Source organism: Tachypleus tridentatus, chromosome 12 (assembly GCF_004210375.1).
Source record: "Tachypleus tridentatus isolate NWPU-2018 chromosome 12, ASM421037v1, whole genome shotgun sequence".
NCBI classification, from domain to species: Eukaryota; Metazoa; Arthropoda; class Merostomata; order Xiphosura; family Limulidae; genus Tachypleus; species Tachypleus tridentatus.
Genome location: NC_134836.1, coordinates 76,340,383 through 76,359,093, shown reverse-complemented (window position 1 = coordinate 76,359,093; position 18,711 = coordinate 76,340,383). Strand labels below are relative to the sequence as shown.

Below are 18,711 nucleotides of genomic sequence, written 5' to 3'. Positions count from 1 at the left end.
TGTGTTACTTTATATCAGTTTATGTTTATTTCAAACTTCTGATAAAATTTTGTATAAAAGTATCTAATAAAGAAATGTTGTTTTTTCAATCAAATTTGTTTCTGAAATTCAAGGAAAGACAGAAACTCAAAGTGTGGAAATTCCACGTTGTTTATTATTAGAAATTTAACTGTATTTTCATTGTTATATTTCAAAGATACACAACATGCTATCTCCGCTCTGGGAATCGAGTCTTGACTCTTAGCGCTATAAACCCTGAAAACGTGCTTCTCAGTCTTAGAGGAATAATAGAAAATTCAAAATCTGTCAATAGGATCAGCCCTGAAATTAAATCTGTCAGTAGGATCAGCCCTGAAGTTAAAATATGTCAGTAGGATCAGCCCTGAAATTAAATTTGTCAGTAGGATCAGCCCTGAACTTAAAATCTGTCAGTAGGATCAGCCCTGAAACTAAAACTAATTTTTATTTTCTTGCATGTTACAAGAGAGGGTGAAGAAGTGTGAAATTTAAATGGTTATCTTAGTTTAATCTCTGCGCAGGCGCTGTTGCGTTTCAGGTTTTGGGTGCTCTTGATCCACACATTGGGAGTAAATTGTATTAATGAATTTTGTGGGGATTTATCATGTATATTTCCTCTCATAGGCCCGGCATGATCAGGTTAACCGGTTAAGGCATTCGACTCGTAATCTGGAGGTTCGAATCCCCGTCACACCAAAGATACTCGCCCTTTCAGCGGTGACGGTGTTATAATATGACGGTCAATCTCACTATTCATTGGTAAAAGAGTAGCCTGAGAGTTAGCAATCGGTCGTGATGACTAGATGCTTTCCCTCTAGTCTTACGCGGCTAAATTATGGACGGCTAGCGCAGATAGCTTTCGTGCAGCTTTGCGCGAAATCAAAAACAAACAAACAAACATATTTTCTGTCATATAACAAACAAGTGTGATTAAAGAAGCATTTTATTGTATATTAACCAAAATACGATAAATGTATTTACTACATACTACATATTGACTGAAATGTGGTAAACTGTGTTTATTATTTGCTGCTTCGAATATAATAAATGAACAAGTATGTTTTTAATATGATGGCTAAGATAAGACAAATTAACCTGCTTATTACGATGGCCAAGAATTAATAGATATTCCCGGTTCGTATGTAAATACCAAAATTTAAAAATCTCTTTCGAGATCTACATACCAAATCAATTTGTCAAATTAAGTTCTAAAGGAATTGTCCACCGCTAGTACAGCAGTAACTCTACGGATTTACAGCGCTAAAAGCAGGGGTTCGATTTCCCTCGGTGAACGTAACAGATAAACCAATGTGGCGTTGCTATAAGAAGACACACACACATACACTAAAGGAATTTCAATGTAGTTCATACATTGATTAACTAGTTTATTGCCTCAACACGTATATTTCGAACTCTTTGTTGGTTTATAACACCAAGTAACACAAATTTTGTTCCTGGATAGTATGTGTTATTACTTAATTGCTTATGTTGCAAAAGTACAGAAAATGGCCATTATTTCCTTCAAACTTTGCTTTTGTAACCTGGATAATGAAATTTAGAAATTAACCTATTTTCTATGTAAAAACGGGCAAATTTGTACATTTTCATTTACATAAGGTCTCAATAAAACAACATATGAGTCAAGATTTACATGTATTTATACTAAAGTTATACATAAACGAAAAAAATAATGTTTAGAAGTGAGTAATTTTACGAGATTTGCGACTGTCATGTAAATCACTTTCACGTATCAGCCCCCAAATATAGTCTCCCATCATGTTTTCGTTATACGCTCCCAGGTCACAAAAGCAAAGTTTGAAGAGAAAAATAGGTTGTTTCCACTTACTTTAGGCATAAGCAATTGAGAAATAACATTTTCTGTCCAGGAACGGGAAAAAGTAAAAATTTTGTTACATGGTGTAATTATAAAAGAGATTGACGACATTTGAATGATTGAGGTTTCGTTATAAATACAGAAACACAGTGTGATTATGATTAGTCTGTGCTTCAAAGGGGAAGAGCAAGGATCGCTCCGACTTTCAAAGGGGAGTGGTAGTAGATGTTGTTTATCAGAAGCGTCGTCATGAAAGACGCTTTCAAATACATCTGTAATCAGGTCTATTAACAGTAACAAATCGAACATGAATAAATCTACAACTCGGATAAAGGCTGTAGAGCAAATAGAATTGGTCTTGTACACTCTGGGGCTTGGGGCAATATACAAATTCTGAGACCTCTCGTAGTATTCAGTAACAAAAAAGTAATGATATTAATAATCTTCATTTAATTCTCAGCAAACCTGTCCCATTTAATGCACGAGTTCTGACTGACATTTAAATAAACAAATAAAAAATAAACTATTGTCCAATATACGAGACAAAACAAAGTGCAAAATCATTTTTTAAAAACCAGATACATACTCTTTTCCAGTGTTTTATAAGAAAACAAATACACAGAGAAGTAGATATTATAACTTTATTTAAGTAGATTACAGTTTTGCATCAGTTATAACAAAAACTGAAGATTTGTGCATCTTGAAGCAGTCCTATTGGTCAATGGAAGAATCACTTTTATGACAGTGATTGGACAACAGACCAATAAGGTAAGGTTCTTTAACTTGTCTACCCTATAATTTTGGAGTTTGCTGTTTCATCGTTAAGAATCACTCATTATACTCCCCATAGCCAGAGAAGGGGGGGACAGTTTTTGAGCTACCTGACGTCAATTTTTAAATTAAAAAATACAGCTAGAATGGGATGTAAAAATGCATCATTTACAAAGAACGTTTCATCACCGTTAGCCTGGCATCATAATGTATTTTGTATCCTAGTTCAGTTGTTTTTTAATTATAAATTTTGTATAATGCAGGATACCTTCAACATTTATATTTAATGACATGACGGTTGGACATTCCAGTATGTTCCAGGTTCTGTTTGTCCAGTTCTGACCACAGTAAACAAAATTAGACTATCTGGAAAAGTACCCACGTGAAAGACAATCCAATAACACTGCACAACAATTTTTTTGAAAAGTTTTTGCTGATTGTGACAGGTACTTGGTGGGTATGCACAAATATAGTTTTGGTTTTGCTTCATCACGTAGGAACTCTGAGAAATAGACAGTTAACTGTTTACCGGCAATAACGTATTTAATTGCGTTTATGTTTCTAATACGCTATTAAGTTCAACATAATTAAAAGTGTTTTTCTCCTGATTTTCGTTTGTATTCAATGTCCGGTACATCATGTTGCCGTGTCCAACAGCAGTCAACAAGCATTGACGGATTCCAATTGCCCTGATATCGTTTTTCCGTTGCAGCAATATCCTGGTGAAACCTTTCACCGTGTTTGTCACTGACAGCACCGAGATTTGCGAGGAAGAAGTCCAAGTGTGAGTGGAGAAAATGAATCTTGAGTGACATGTTGCACTTCATTGTTTTGTATGCTTTGAGAAGTTTGTCTACCAGCTGAATGTAATGTGGGGCTCTGTAATTGTCAAGAAAATTGTCAACAACGTCTTTGAAGGCTTTCTAGGCAATTTTTTCCAGCCCAACTAACAGATCTTCGAACCGCTTGTCACTCATAACATGTCTGATCTGAGAGCCAACAAAAAATGCCCTCTTTGATCTTGGCCTCAGTTATTCTTGGGAACATCTGTCTTAAATAACGAAATCCTCCGCCTTCTTTGTTCATTGCTTTCACGAAATTCTTCATAAGTCCCAATTTTATGTGAAGAGAAGGCAAAAAAAAATCTTTGCTGGGTCGACAAGCGGTTCATGGGCCACATTTTTTTGTCCTGGAACTAACTTTTTACGGAGTGGCCAGCTCTGTCTAGAATAACGTGACTCTTTGGCACGACTGTCCCATTCACAGATGAAACAACAGTACTTTGTATAGCTGAGCTACAATCCCAATAACAGAGTAACGACTTTCAGATCTCCACAGATATTCCAGTTGTACTTGCTGTACTGGATGTGCTTCAGCAACATTTCCATGTTCTCGTAGGTTTCTTTCATGTGTGCTGCATAGCCAACAGGTATTGAAGGGTGAACGTTGTCATTGTGTAACAGAACAGCTTTGAGGCTTAACATTGATGAATCAATAGAGAGACGCCACTCTTGCGGGTCATGGTCACAGCCCAAAGCAGAGAGCAATCCTTCGATGTCAACACAGAAACAGAGACTGTCAACTTGTGCAAAGAATTTGGTTATATCATCTTGGCGGCTTCGAAAAAACAGAAATTTTCGTACCTGGTGACAGCAAACACCATTCCTGCAGTCTCGAACCCAGCAATTCGGCTTTTGCTTTGAACAGACCCAAATTTCTGACCAGATCGTTCAATTCTGACTGTGTTATGAGATGTGGATCACATGAGGAACACGGTTCAAAATCCAGATCAATGTCACTGCCAGTTCCCTACATTGCAGTTTCTTCATCTGGTTCGTCTAAGGTCCATTCCTCTGGTGGTTTCGGAATAGGAAGACTGTCGTCATATGGCACGGGTCTCATTGCTGAAGGCAGATTAGAGTATTCAACTGACTTCTTGTTTTTGGCAGAGAAACCAGACACATTAGTCAAACAGAAGTAACAGTCTGTCACATGGTCTTTCTGTTCTCGCCATATCATCGGGACAGCAAACGGCATTTTCTTTCGAATGTCTCTGAGCCAAGCTCTCAGACAGACAGCACATGTCACACAACAAATGTGAGGCGCCCATTCCTGGTCTTGATCGCCAATTTTACAGCCGAAGTACAGATGATATGCCTTCTTCACAAGAGCAGTCATTGAGCGTCTCTGGTGAACAAGCGTATACTCGCCACAAATATAGCAGAATGTATCGCGGCTGTTACAACATAGACGAAACATATTGACCGACACCAATCGTCCTGTAAAACTTCAATAACATTTACAGAGGCAATGCTATATCCTGAAACAATACGTACACACTATAAGGTCTATATTAATCCAATGAGCAGCATCTGTGTATGCAAGCCACGTTTATAGCCTGCTGACACAGTGTCAAGCTGGCTCCGGCTTGCCAAGTCACGTCCGGGCTGCATACTTCCACAGAACAGCTTCCAACATGGGCTGATTTCATGCCTGGACATGCCCAGACTGCACAAAACATTGTTCATTGATATCTTACAGAAACGAAAATTTTTAGATACAAATATAAGAAAAAACATGACAAAACTGAAGATTTTGATGAAACAGTACGTGATGGGCAGATTTGGATGTGATTTTCGTGATCAGCAGCCAAAAATCTATAAGGAACACCCAACAGTGTTGAAGAAGCAGACACTTTGTTGTGTGGTGTTATCATTACGACCAGCAACCGGTTTCAGGTTACGACTAGATAGCTTCCATCATAGTACTGTATTTGTTGTTTGTGCAGTAATTATATCGAATCGGTTTCAGGTGGTAAGCTCAACATATAACCTGCCTTATCTTGCACGTGCGGTATAAAATAATAAATGGTACTTTTTTTAACGTCGATTTTCTATTTTATGTCGACAACACTTAGGAAGTTCATGTGGAGACAGAAGTTGCATTTTTTTTCGGTTATCGGTAAAGCATACAACCTGTTCTGCTAACTTAACTGATAGGTATTTTGTGAGATACAGATATCTTTTTTTCTCACGTCTCAACCACTTTGTAAGTTTAGCTTTTCGCCAACTCTTAACCAAAGTCAGTTTTTTCACCATACGTTTAGAACTCAAAGCGTGATTTAATGTTTTTTTCTATAACTTATTTAGCTGTTAAAAATAACTAATATTGTTCATAATTAATTAATTTACTGTACGAAAGCTCCAATGAAACTTTGGGTTGATGGCTTCCTACAGATTCTGTTAAAGGATGTTGAAGAACATAAGATCGTTATTAATGGAAGTTTCTGGAAGTCACTCCACTTAAACTTTGAATGGTGACGACGTCAGTCCTTATGTATTTCGCTTTGAAAAGAAAAACATGTCCGTTTTCTTCTTCGTCTACAACCATATCAGTTATACGCATAAATAGAAATTCAAAATATTTCTCCGTAACACTAAACACGTGTAATTGTCTCTTTTTAAATAAAACACGTGTAGTTGTCCCTTTTCTTTAATAAAGCATGTGTACTTGATTCTTTAATTAAATGCGCATGTGTTTCTTTTTTAATTAAACACGTGTAGTTGTCGCTTGTTTCAATAAAACACGTTTAATTGTCTCTCTTTTAATTAAACACGTGTAGTTTCTTTTCTTAATTAAATACGTGTAGTTGTTTCTTTTTTTAATTAAACGTGTACTTGTTTCTTTTCATGAAACAAGTGTGATAGACTGATCATCTGGAATTAATCAAATTTCTCGTATTAAAGTAAAATACAACTAAATATACACACGTGCATTGTATTTGTATCTAAAGAAACATATTTTTGTCTCAATGTTTCTCTTAAGATGAGATCTTTCTAGTTTCGTGAAACATTAGTTCCAAAAAGTCAAACTTTTTCACAGTATCTGCAACTTGTTTTGTTTTTCCCCATTCTCCTTATAAATGGGTGCCCGGCATGGCCAGGTGGGTTAAGTCGTTCGACTCGTAATCTGAGGGTCGCGGGTTCGAATCCCCGTCGCACCAAACATGCTCGCCCTTTCAGCCGTGGGGGCGTTATAATGTTACGGTCAATCCCACTATTCGTTGGTAAAAGAGCAGCCCAAGAGTTGGCGGTGGGTGGTGATGACTAGCTGCCTTCCCTCCAGTCTCACACTGCTAAATTAGGGATGGCTAGCGCAAATAGCCCTCGAGTGGCTTTGTGCGAAATTCAAAAAAACAAACAAGCAAACAGTCCTTGTAAATGGTGGAAGAGTCATAAATTGTAAGAGAAACATGTTTGTTATTAAGTAGTTTTGTTTGAATTAATGGATAGATTGGAAATAGACTGTTAATGGTAGTTATATTTGTCAGTAGAATATGATGAATAAACCCGAGACTCAATAAAGAGCCACGTAGTTTATAACTTTCTCTATCGCATATTAGAAGCTGTAGAGAAATCGCTTTAGTGCTAACTACAGTCATACTTTGTATAAGTCTAATCTAAATACCAAATCGTTAACTACTTATTCGTTTTGTTCTATTTATTTGTAAGTTGGTTTAACTTTCAGATATTAACCAATCCATCCCTGATGTTCTGCGACGAACCCACGTCTGGATTGGACTCATTCATGGCCCAAAGCGTTATTAGTGTAGTAAAAGACTTGGCCACCAGTGGACGTACCATAATCTGCACCATCCACCAACCATCTTCTGAGGTGTATGCTATGTTTGATCAGATTCTACTAATGGCAGAGGGAAGAGTTGCTTACATGGGAAGTGCCGTGTCTGCTTTTAGTTTCTTTGAAAGGTAAGAGTTCACTATGAGGGTACGTTAGCTTATCTTCAAACCAAATGGGCAAACCCGTGTAATAAACGTTTTTCATATCTACAAACATTTTCAGGCACAGAAGAAGAAAATATTTCTTCTGGATTGTGCAATATATACCATAAACTCACTTATTGGAACATCTGGTCGAAGGGAGTATTGCTGGACAAGTAACGTTCCTTTTGGCATTTAATCGTTGTTCATTTTTCTCATTTCTCTAATGAGCTTTATCATAAATGTTTGTACTAGGATGAGTATTTTGTTTGAATTCAAAATGAAACACCATTTCTATTATGATCTTAATCTGACCGTAAATCAATCCCTATAAATTTTGCTTTATAGAAGACGAACCTCCACTCCATCCCCAGGTGAAGCTCAGTGGTATTTCTGAATGATTATAATACAATAAACCTGGTTTGCGACACCTGTGGTTGGCACAGTGCAATTAGCCCATTGTTCAGCTTTGTACTTGATAACAAACGAGACAAATATAAACTAATAAGTGCTTTGTATACGATATTTTCTGATAATTCTGACAAAATACTTATCAAAGGTACTGTTTATTATATTGTTTCTTTGAAGCAACCCTAATAACCCCCAACTGATATCACTGCACAGCAAAGTTTTTGCTTCTTGGACACTGTTGGGTGCTTCTTATAGATTTTTGGCTGCTGATCACGAAAGTCACATCCAAATTTGTCCATCACGTACCGTTTCTTCGAAATCTTCAGTTTCTCCAGGACATTGCTACAATGGAAAAATGATATCAGGGCAACTGGAATCCGCCAATGCTTGCTGACTACTGTTGAAAACTGCAACGTGATGCACCGGACATTGAATACAAACGAAAATCAGGAGCAAAACACTTTTAATTATGTTGAACTTAATAGCGTATTGGAAAGATAAACGCAATTAAATACGTTATTGCCGGCAAACAGTTAACTGTCTATTTCTCAGAGTTCCTACGTGATGAAGCAAAACAAAACTATATTTGTGCATACCCACCAGGTACCTGTCACAATCAGCAAAAACCTTTTAGGAAGTAAAACTTTTCAAAAAATTGCAGTGTAGTTTTTATTATTATACGTTTATTAATCTGGGACATCTGAGTAGTGAATATCCATTGTCATTATCCAATTTATGTTTTTTGTAATTGTGAAGAAGGTCATACACTAGTTTACACTTATTAGAGAGTACATTATTTGTGGCTATTTACTTAGAATAATGTATTTTGCAGGATATGACTTGTTTTTATTTATTACATATGGCCCCATAAATCTAACTTGTCTTTTGATGGAGAAAGTTTTATTATATTTTGGAAGTAAAGCTAATTGTACCCTGGTAAAGATCCAATTCAAATATCAATGTTACTGTTGTTGTACGGATCCAGTTTGGCAATCAGTGTAACTATCGTTGTATAGATCTAATTCAACAATCAATATGACTTTTCTTGTACGGATCCAGTTGAAAAATCAAAGTGACTATTGTTGTACGGATCCAGTTGAACAATCAGTGTAACTTTTTTATGGATCCAGTTGATCAAACACTATAGCTATTTTTGTATGAATGTAGTTGATCAATCAGTGTGACTATTGTTCTATGGATCCGGTTGACCAAGCATTGTCACTATTATTGTACGGACCTAACTGAACAATCTATATGACTTTTTTTTTTTGGATATAGTTTAGAAACAATGTGATCAGTGGCTTATTTAGGAAGAGGCTAGAGGGAGCTCAGCTCCAGGGTCTATGGTCTTAATGGGGTCCATTTATAACTTTATTATATCTAAAATTACGTGGGATGTAGGGCCCACAAAAATTTTTAGCCACTGAATGCGGCTGTTGTTGTATATATCCAATCGAATAATCAATGTGACCATTGTTGTATAGATTCAGTTGAACAATCAATGTGACTATTGTTTTACGGATCCAGTTGAACAATCAATTTGAATGTTCTTCTAAGGATCCAACTGAGCAATCTATACGACTATTGTTGTACGGATCCAATTGAGCAATCTATGTGACTATTGTTGTACGGATCCAGTTGAACAACCAATGCAACTATTGTTTTACGGATCCAGTTGAGTAATCAATGTGAATGTTGTTATAAGGATCCAATTGAACAATCTATGTAACTATTATTGTACGGATCCAATTGAACAATCTATGTGACTATTGTTGTACGGATCCAACTGAGCAATCTATATGACTATTGTTGTACGGATCCAATTGAGCAATCTATGTGAATATTGTTGTATAGATCTAGTTGAACAACCAATGTGATTATTGTTGTATAGACCCAGTTGAACGATATTAACATGACTGTCCTTGCATCTATTTCAAAATGATTCTGAACAAAACCTGTTGTTTCTAGTATTGGAAAGCAGTGTCCAAGGAACTTCAACCCAGCAGATTTTTTCATTCATACTCTTGCAGTGACCCCTGGACGAGAGGAGGAATGTCGGCGAGAAATACACGTGAGTACTCACTATGCTGTATGAACACGATGTCCAGTCCGTTATTCAGTATCAAGCTTATTAAACTTTAAATGTATTTCTACGTATGCACATCACGTGGAACACGTATACATTTCTAAGTACATTCATAAACATGTGATTAGGGTCCTCAGTATGTATGAAGTCGTCTAGCTACAACTATTTGGATCTAAAGCTGTCGAAGTCAATATTCAAATGTTTCTCATCATTAATGTGTGTGCTTCTGTGGAGGGTCACCTTAACAAAATGACCACTTAGTAGAGTAATAACACAATGTCCTTTATTTGCCCGCAGCATCCTAGAAAAGCGATCAGATATTGCATTACAGCCAAGTGCTATAAAACGAGTGTGTCAAACACGCTAACCTCTGGGAAAATTAACATGTTGGTGGTGTGTGCGATTATTAGTAATATCAGTCTAACACAAACCTTAATACCAATACATTTGAACTGATAATATCGTATTTAATGCATTGCTTTCGTTTCTCTTAAATTTTTTCAATAATATTTTTGATAAAGTGAAGTATTTTATCAACCACAAAATGTACAGCTATTGTTTTATTTATTGTAAAACTACGCAATGGATTATTTGCACTCTGACCTGCACCTTGGCGAATCGAACCCCAGATTTTATGGTTGTAAGTACATACATTTAACGCTGACCCATCTGAACATAGGTTCAGCGTGGTTTGTAAAAGCGCCACAAATATAACACTATGTAACAAAATTTTTACTTTTTCTTGTTCCTGGGCAGAAAGTGTTATTCCCAATTACTTATGTCTAAAGTAAGTGGAAAAGACCTATTTTTCTCTTCAAACTGTGCTTTTGTAACCTAGGAGCGTATATAACGAAAACATGATGGGAGACAATATTTGGGGGCTGATACGTGAAAGTGATTTACATTACAGTCGCAAATCTCGAAAAACTACTCACTTCTGAACATTTTAGTTCGTTTATGTATAACTTTAGTATAAATACGTGTAAATCTTGATTGATATGTTGTTTTATTCAGACCTTATGCAAATGAAAATGTGCAAATTTGCCCGTTTTTACACAGAAAATAGGTTAATTTCTAGATTTCATTATCCAGGTCACAAAGCAATTAAATAATAACACATACTATCCAGGAACAACATTTGTTTTACATAGTGTAATAGTCAATTGTATAGCTTTGTGCTTATTTCAAACAAACATTTAATTTAGATACAGTATTAATAAAGATGATGTTTTATTTGAATACAGAATTAATTTTGATAATGATTAATTTCGATACAGAATTAATGCCAATGATGTTAAATTTGTATACAGTGTTAGTATTAATAATGTTTAATTTCGATACAGAATTAATGCCAATGATGTTAAATTTGTATACAGTGTTAGTATTAATAATGTTTAATTTCGGTACAGAATTAATGCCAATGATGTTAAATTTGGATACAGTGTTAGTATTAATAATGTTTAATTTCGGTACAGAATTACTGTACTACATATGGATGTAGTACTAATATTAATGATGTTTAATTTATATTTAATATTAATAATGTTTAAATTTACAGAGTATCTGCGATGAGTTTATTCGATCAGAGTTTTGTACTTTAGTACAAAAGACTCAACATGGCATTGAAAAAGACGTAATTTCAATGGTAAGTTTACTTCCAATCTCTTGACAGGATCTAACGGCAAATTTAGAAAAAAAGTAGTGTTTATATTCAAGAAGAAAAATAATATGTGTGAAATAAAGGAGGCTGTTGAACGTTTTTAAAATTCAAGTTTGGTGTCACTACAGTTGTTTACTTTGAGATAAATTTCAATGATTCTTATCTAGACGTACAACTATCACAGTGCACAAAAGACGACTCAAGTGTTTATGATGTACTTTGTTTGTCAACATATTCAAATACACTTTCTACGTTATGTTTAAAGTACTTTTTTGATTTTAGAAATATGCCTATCACAAATGGTCTGCAAGGCAACGAAAAGACAAGGACCTCCCCGATTTTCAAAGGACTTTTATAGTGGGTGCCGTATGTCTAATAACATCGCTGTTATTAAATATCATTTCTTGGTTTACTTTTTAAAAAATATCTGTCGTCAAAGCGTTTGAACAGTAATATTAAAAAGGGAAAATATCTGCTATTAGAGCATCTGTGACTATGGACTACTGGCTGTTAGCTGAGGGAAAGTATGATTGGTCAATATTGTTAAATATGACAAATGCTTGTGTGCCCCCGTCGACTCGTTGTTCCTACAATGGTTAGGATTTGACTATCTCGAACCACATCATGCAAGGATCGTTACAAAATATGTCAGCCCGGCATGGCCAGGTGGTTACAAGTCGAGTGCCTTATCCACCTGGCCATGTTGGGCCATAAATAACGAACATCCACTCAAAACAATTGAATTAAAAACAGTGGCGAAGGAAAAAAAAAAAGAAAGACAATATGTGAACGTTATTTGTGAAAGAAATTTCGAGTAGTTTTTCCACACCAAGTTCTACGTGTACAAAAATATAGAACACAATAAGTGTAATGGTTGCAGAGTTGGTCGCAGAAATAAGTTGAATAGAAATGATAATTATTTTCCACTTTCAGTAACAAATATTACGATTTCATAAAATATTGTAAAGGTACGCTAATTTGTTATATATGAGAAACATGAATGATAAATGTATTTTTAAGTTTAAGAAACTAAAATGTAGTCAATTAATTGATACATTCCTGGTGTGTCATGAAAAATTCTTCTCTGAGGCAGACAAATGTTTTCAAGGTGCTGTTCTTCTGGTTATCTTTGGTTGTTTATATTTTGGTAGAGTCCGGTGGAGGCTTCTAACGTGATATTTTGTGTAGACAAATTTCTAATTGAGCCACATTACAAAGTTTCTTAAAATAATGCTGAATACACAAGAAGTGTTTTGATTCGTCGAGTTCGTTGCGGTCTGTTTATTTTAGTTACAAACGTTTGAAGCTTGTTTCTATTACCATACTAAAGTCAGACATTACATTAAAACTCTACAATTTACTTACAACTGTTAGCAGTGGATGTCGGTGCACTTAGGATTCATGTAAACATTAAATATTGAGATCCGATGATTTTACTCGTCGAGAAAGATGTTTATGTTCACTGGAATGTTCTTGTTTGTTTGTTTGTTTGTTTTGGGAATTTCGCACAAAGCTACTCGAGGGCTATCTGTGCTAGCCGTCCCTAATTTAGCAGTGTAAGACTAGAGGGAAGGCAGCTAGTCATCACCACCCACCGCCAACTCTTTGGAATGTTCTTTACATCAGTTTCAAACAATATGGTTGAGATAGATACTGTTACCATCTTCTTAGAAGTCCTTGGCCTTAGGGTGGAAATAAAGAATTGTGGAGTCGATATAACAGGTGACAGTCTCAAGTACACTTTAAACGTCCTTGACCATAGGGTGGAAATAAAGAATTGTGGGGTCGATATAATAGGTGACAGTCTCAAGTACACTTTAAACGTTATTCGATTTCTTAAAGCAATCACATGCTTAATTCCTGGTATGAAAGATATCCTTTACACTACCTTATGTTATCAGGAAGACATGAGGAATGTTAAATGTGTTTTATAGTTGATATCACTCACTTCCGTATTAGTACAGAAAAAAAAAAAGTGAAATATAATTTACTTACAGTTATTCATTATTCACAGTTTGTAATTAAACACCAATAAAGACACGATTTCCTCTATGCACAAGAGAATGGTTTTGGATTTATTGTTGACTTGATATTGACATATTTGATTTGTTTTTTGAATTTCGTGCAAAGTTACGCGAGAGCTATTTGTGCTAGCCGTTTCTAATTTATCAGTGTAAGACTAGAGGGAAGGCAGTTAATCATCACCACCCACCGCTAACTCTTGGGCTACTCTTTTACCAACGAATAGTGAGATTGATCGTCACATTATAACGCCCCACAGCTGAAAGGGCGAGCATACTTGGAGTGACGTGGATTCGAACCCACGACCCGTAGGGGCGTTATAACATAACGGTTAATTCTACTATTCATTGTTAAAAGAGTAGCCCAATAATTGGCGGTGGGTGGTGATGACTAGCTGCCTTCCCTCTAGTCTTACACTGCTAAATTAGGGACGGCTAGCACAGATAGCCCTCGAGTAGCTTTGTGCGAAATTCAAAAACAAAGGAAACAAATAATAGTTGGCTGAGCTAAATAGTTGGGTTTTATTTCTATTGTTTCTGTTTTGTTTTTATTTTTATCCCCATAAATTACAGTACAGTTTGTTTAATTTTCTTTTCTCTTTAGGAAGATGACCATTATGCTGACCATTCAATGTAAGTTTATTTTTCAACATAACAACACAAACTTGTGCTTTTACTTTAAATTAGTAATTCTTGATATCCAGTGAAACTACATATGAATATATTAGACGCACATTCCAAATACAGATTGAAGCTTTAATATATACATGTGTGTGTGTGTGTGTGCATGGGCTGATTTAGTTCAATATATCATGTAAATTGTGTTCTGTTTAGTTATGTTCAGTAAACTTTAACTTTGTAATGAATTTAATGTTGTTGTCGTCTTTTTCGATAATTTTTTTCAAATTCGGCAATAGATGCCGATACGTGTTTGATGTAGCTTGTAATTGGCAAAATAAATAATATAGCGTGAATTTTCGTAGCAATTTTGGGCGGGCAATTTGTTTTTAATATTTTTTAAATAAAATTCTTCTCGCAGTTTTTTAGGTCATCCAAATAATGAGTCTTTACTAATTAAATACAAATGAGTTATAAGATAAATTATGGGAAATGAATCTTTTAACGAATTCTTACATAGTATTCGATTACTTACCAGATAATTCTAATTCTGTTCCCTTACCTTGTAAAATCGATGAGGCCTAAGGTTTCCTTAGTTGAATATTGTATTTGATCATGCCTCATGTTTAGAAGCGAAAGGTTGTTGTACCTAAAATTTAAATGTAGTATTCCCTCCAAAAGTAGTTCGATAAATATATAGGCCTAAAGTTTGCGTAAAAAGTGTGAAACCTTTATTACTCATCATACTAGAAAATTTTAAAATACGTTCTTGTGTTGCGTTTATGTGCTTCGATGCATTCTTTATTTTGGTTTTGTCAAATTCACTTATCTAATGAGTTTTCTACCACATATTAAGTTATTTTTAGTCAAAAGCTGTCGAGAGTTTTCAAAATTTAATCTTGAACTGGCAGATTAGGATTTTTGCAACTTAATGTATTGAAACCTCTACAGCTAAAGAAATTATGACAACTTGTTTTATCAGTACCTATCAAACTCGCTACATACCAATAGGTGTCTAGAATAAAATTAATATTCAAGACTAATACGAGCGCCAGAATTCGCATTTTAAAGAGTTTACAACAATAATGCTAACATGTAGAATGTGCTAAAACAGACTAGTGGAGAAAAAGTATCTAATTACAGAAGTTGAGCATGTTGTATTAAAACAATCTTGGAGCCTCACCACGTTGTTACCGCTCGCTTCATCACGTCTAGTTGTAATTTAACTGACGACCGTACATCTTGACAATAAGCCTGCAACGTAGTTTTAATGCAGAGGGTTCCATTGCAAGAATATCATGTTCAAATGTCAAAATACATCAGTGTTTCCTGTATGTTATCCGTAAAATATAGCGAATGAGAAACATCGATTTCCTATTGCTCATGGCCCGGCATGGCCAGGTGGTTAAAGCACTCGACTCGTAATCTGAGGGGCGCGGGTTCGAATCCCCGTCAAATTAAACATGATCGCCCTTTCAGCCGTGGAGGCGTTATAATGTGACGGTCAATCCCACTATTCGTTGGTAAAAGAGTAGCCCAAGAGTTAGATAGATGTTGGATCGTGTTGACTAGTGCTTCCCTCTAGTCTCACAGTGCTAAATAGGGACGGTTAGCGGCCCTCATGTAGCTTTGCACGAAATTCAAAACAAACCAAAGTTATCGCTCATTTCAACACTTTGATAAATACAAAAAGCCAAAAGGCGACTTGGCTAGTAAATTTTTGAATTCAACAGCAAAAATATGCATTTCATTCTAAAGTTGGTTGCATTGTCTGAATATTGAATGGAAATGAGATGGAAATGTTTGTGTACGTATCATATGTGTCAGTTTTACAAACGGAAATCTTTCTTTATTATGTTTTGTACTGTTGCCGGGATGACTTTAGACTTTGGCTTTTGCGTCATCTGTTACAAGAAACTGTAATTTGCTTATCACGATTGGAGTGTGACATTGTGCGTCTCTTTACGGATGATATTGATATACCAAGTTAATCGCTATTCTTCGTTTTACAATACCATTAAGAGATATCCCCATCGTGGAACTTTTAAATTCTCTATCCGATCACATTTTTATATCTTGAGTGTGTGAATATTTTGTGAGGAAAAGAGCTGTTACATACTCTTCCCAGAAACTATCAATTTTCAGTGAGATGCCATTTTGTACGAAACACTAAACACTATCAAATTTTAACTGTCGTACATCATGTACCGCCGAGACTTTTTATTGGCTGTGGTTATCATGCGAGTTGCTGATTGGCATATTCAAAATCACGTAATAAAATGTGCTCAACCCAATCAAGAAGATGACTAAACATTCAAAGCTTCCCTTGAATAATGTAACAGAAATATGGTATATTTTAAATAATAACGTAAAGAAAAAAATTCCAGAAAACTAAACACTACATGGGTGTTCAATAAATGAAATATATTAATTAATATTTTGTGTTAGTTTTAAAAAATAACAAAAATACCAGGTATCTTTTAATTTAAAATTGTGTATACCTTTGAAAGGCGAAAAGTATTTTTATATTTATTTCTGACTAGGTTTTCCCTGTTAGTACAGCTGATCCTTTGAAGATATCTGTTACTAGTTATTCTTGAATTTATTACTTCATATTTTTTCGTATATGATTTGATCCATTTTCTACTAGTTGTTCTTTCTAAAATAAGATTCTTCTTCCCCGTGTTCTTCATACACATTAATACAGAATACAAAGTTATTGATATGTTTAGACTACATGTTCAGACAAGCCGATTTCCCTTAGCGCCAGTGTATTAGATCTGCGGCCCGGTATGGCCAGGCGTGTTAAAGCGTGCAACTCGTGATCTTAGGGTCGCGGGTTTGCATCCCCGTCGGGCCAAACATGCTCGCCCTCCCAGCCGTGGGGGCGTTATAAAGTGACGGTCAATCCCACTGTTCGTTGGTAAAAGAGTAGCCCAAGAGTTGGCGGTGGGTGGTGATGACTAGCTGCCTTCCCTCTAGTCTTACACTGCTAAATTAGGGACGGCTAGCACAGATAGCCCTCGAGTAGCTTTGTGCAAAAATTCAAAACAAAACAAACAAGCATTAGATCTGCGTGTGACGTATTCATAACGTCATATCCACACTCTGAGAATGGAGAAAATAAAGTTCTTCGTGACGGAAAACGGAGGCGAAACGGGAAAATCCCCCTATTGCAAACCTGCATGTACACAGGATAAAAATTTCGCTAACTTAGGGTTACGTATCGCGTGATAAAATGTTTTTTTTGTATCATATAAGCAAGAGTTTCATTATAATATTCTTTACTGAATTTGACAGATAAAACAGAAATTCGTATTATGAAACGTTTGTTTTGTTTTAGATACAAAGCCAGTTGGTTTACTCAAGTCAGAGCAGTTGGTTGGAGATCGTTCCTGAGTTTCAGCAGGGAACCACTACTTACCACCATTCGTTTTGCTCAGACTATTGTAGGTTGGAGTATTTAGAAAAATATTCTCATTTAGTTTTCCAACCAAACTTGTTTGGATCAACAATATTATACAACTGTTACTTTGCCAGTTATCCGATTCTATCGTCTCACCTAAACTTGATAATAGTCCTTATTATAGTAATAATATGGTTAGGGCAATTACATTTCACCTTAATTCTTGTTACAATAATATTATAATATGGTTACAACACTTGAAGTTTATTTTAATTCTTGTTACAATAATATTATAATATGGTTACAACACTTGAAGTTTATTTTAATTCTTGTTACAATAATATTATAATATGGTTACAACACTTGAAGTTTATTTTAATTCTTGTTACAATAATATTATAATATGGTTACAACTCTTGAGGTTTATTTTAATTCTTGTTACAATAATATTATAATATGGTTATAACACTTGAAGTTTATTTTAATTCTTGTTACAATAATATTCTAATATGGTTACAACTCTTGAGGTTTATTTTAATTTTTGTTCCAATAATATTATAATATGGTTACATTAATTGAAGCTTATTTTAATTATTGTTACAATAATATTATAATATGATTACAACAATTGAATTGAATTTTAGTTCTTGTTACAATAAAATTATAATATGGTTACAACAATTTTCTTTTATTTTAATTCTTTTTACAATAATATTATAATATGACTACAATAATTAAATTTTATTTTAATTCTTGTTACAATAATATTATAATATGGTTACAACAATTGAATTTTATTTTAATTCTTTTTACAATAATATTATATGGCGACAATAATTGAATTTTATTTTAATTCTTGTTATAAGCATATTATAATATGCTACAACACTTGAATTTAATTTTAATTCTTTTTACAATAATATTATAATAAGATTACAACAATTGAAGTTTATTATTACAGTAATGTTGAAATATGGGTATAATACTTCAATTGTACTTCAGTTCTTGTTGCGATACAATTATAGTGAAGTTACCAAACAACGTTGTTTAGTCAAGTTTTGTTTTTATACAGAAACAGTTGGCTAAATAATAAGTATTTTAAGGTTCT

General features: G+C 34.8%; 1 protein-coding gene across 2 annotated transcripts in view; it reads left to right on the top strand.

Annotated features, from left to right (window-relative positions):
- Positions 1-18,711, top strand: part of w (eye pigment precursor family transporter white) — a 47,711-nt gene that overhangs the window by 17,634 nt on the left and 11,366 nt on the right. For both annotated transcript variants that reach the window (XM_076470166.1, XM_076470165.1), the window contains exons 8-12: positions 7,151-7,389; positions 9,781-9,883; positions 11,457-11,543; positions 14,184-14,212; positions 17,541-17,646. In XM_076470166.1, the coding sequence (XP_076326281.1) occupies positions 7,151-7,389; positions 9,781-9,883; positions 11,457-11,543; positions 14,184-14,212; positions 17,541-17,646 (564 nt within the window). The remainder of the gene's footprint in view (positions 1-7,150; positions 7,390-9,780; positions 9,884-11,456; positions 11,544-14,183; positions 14,213-17,540; positions 17,647-18,711) is intronic.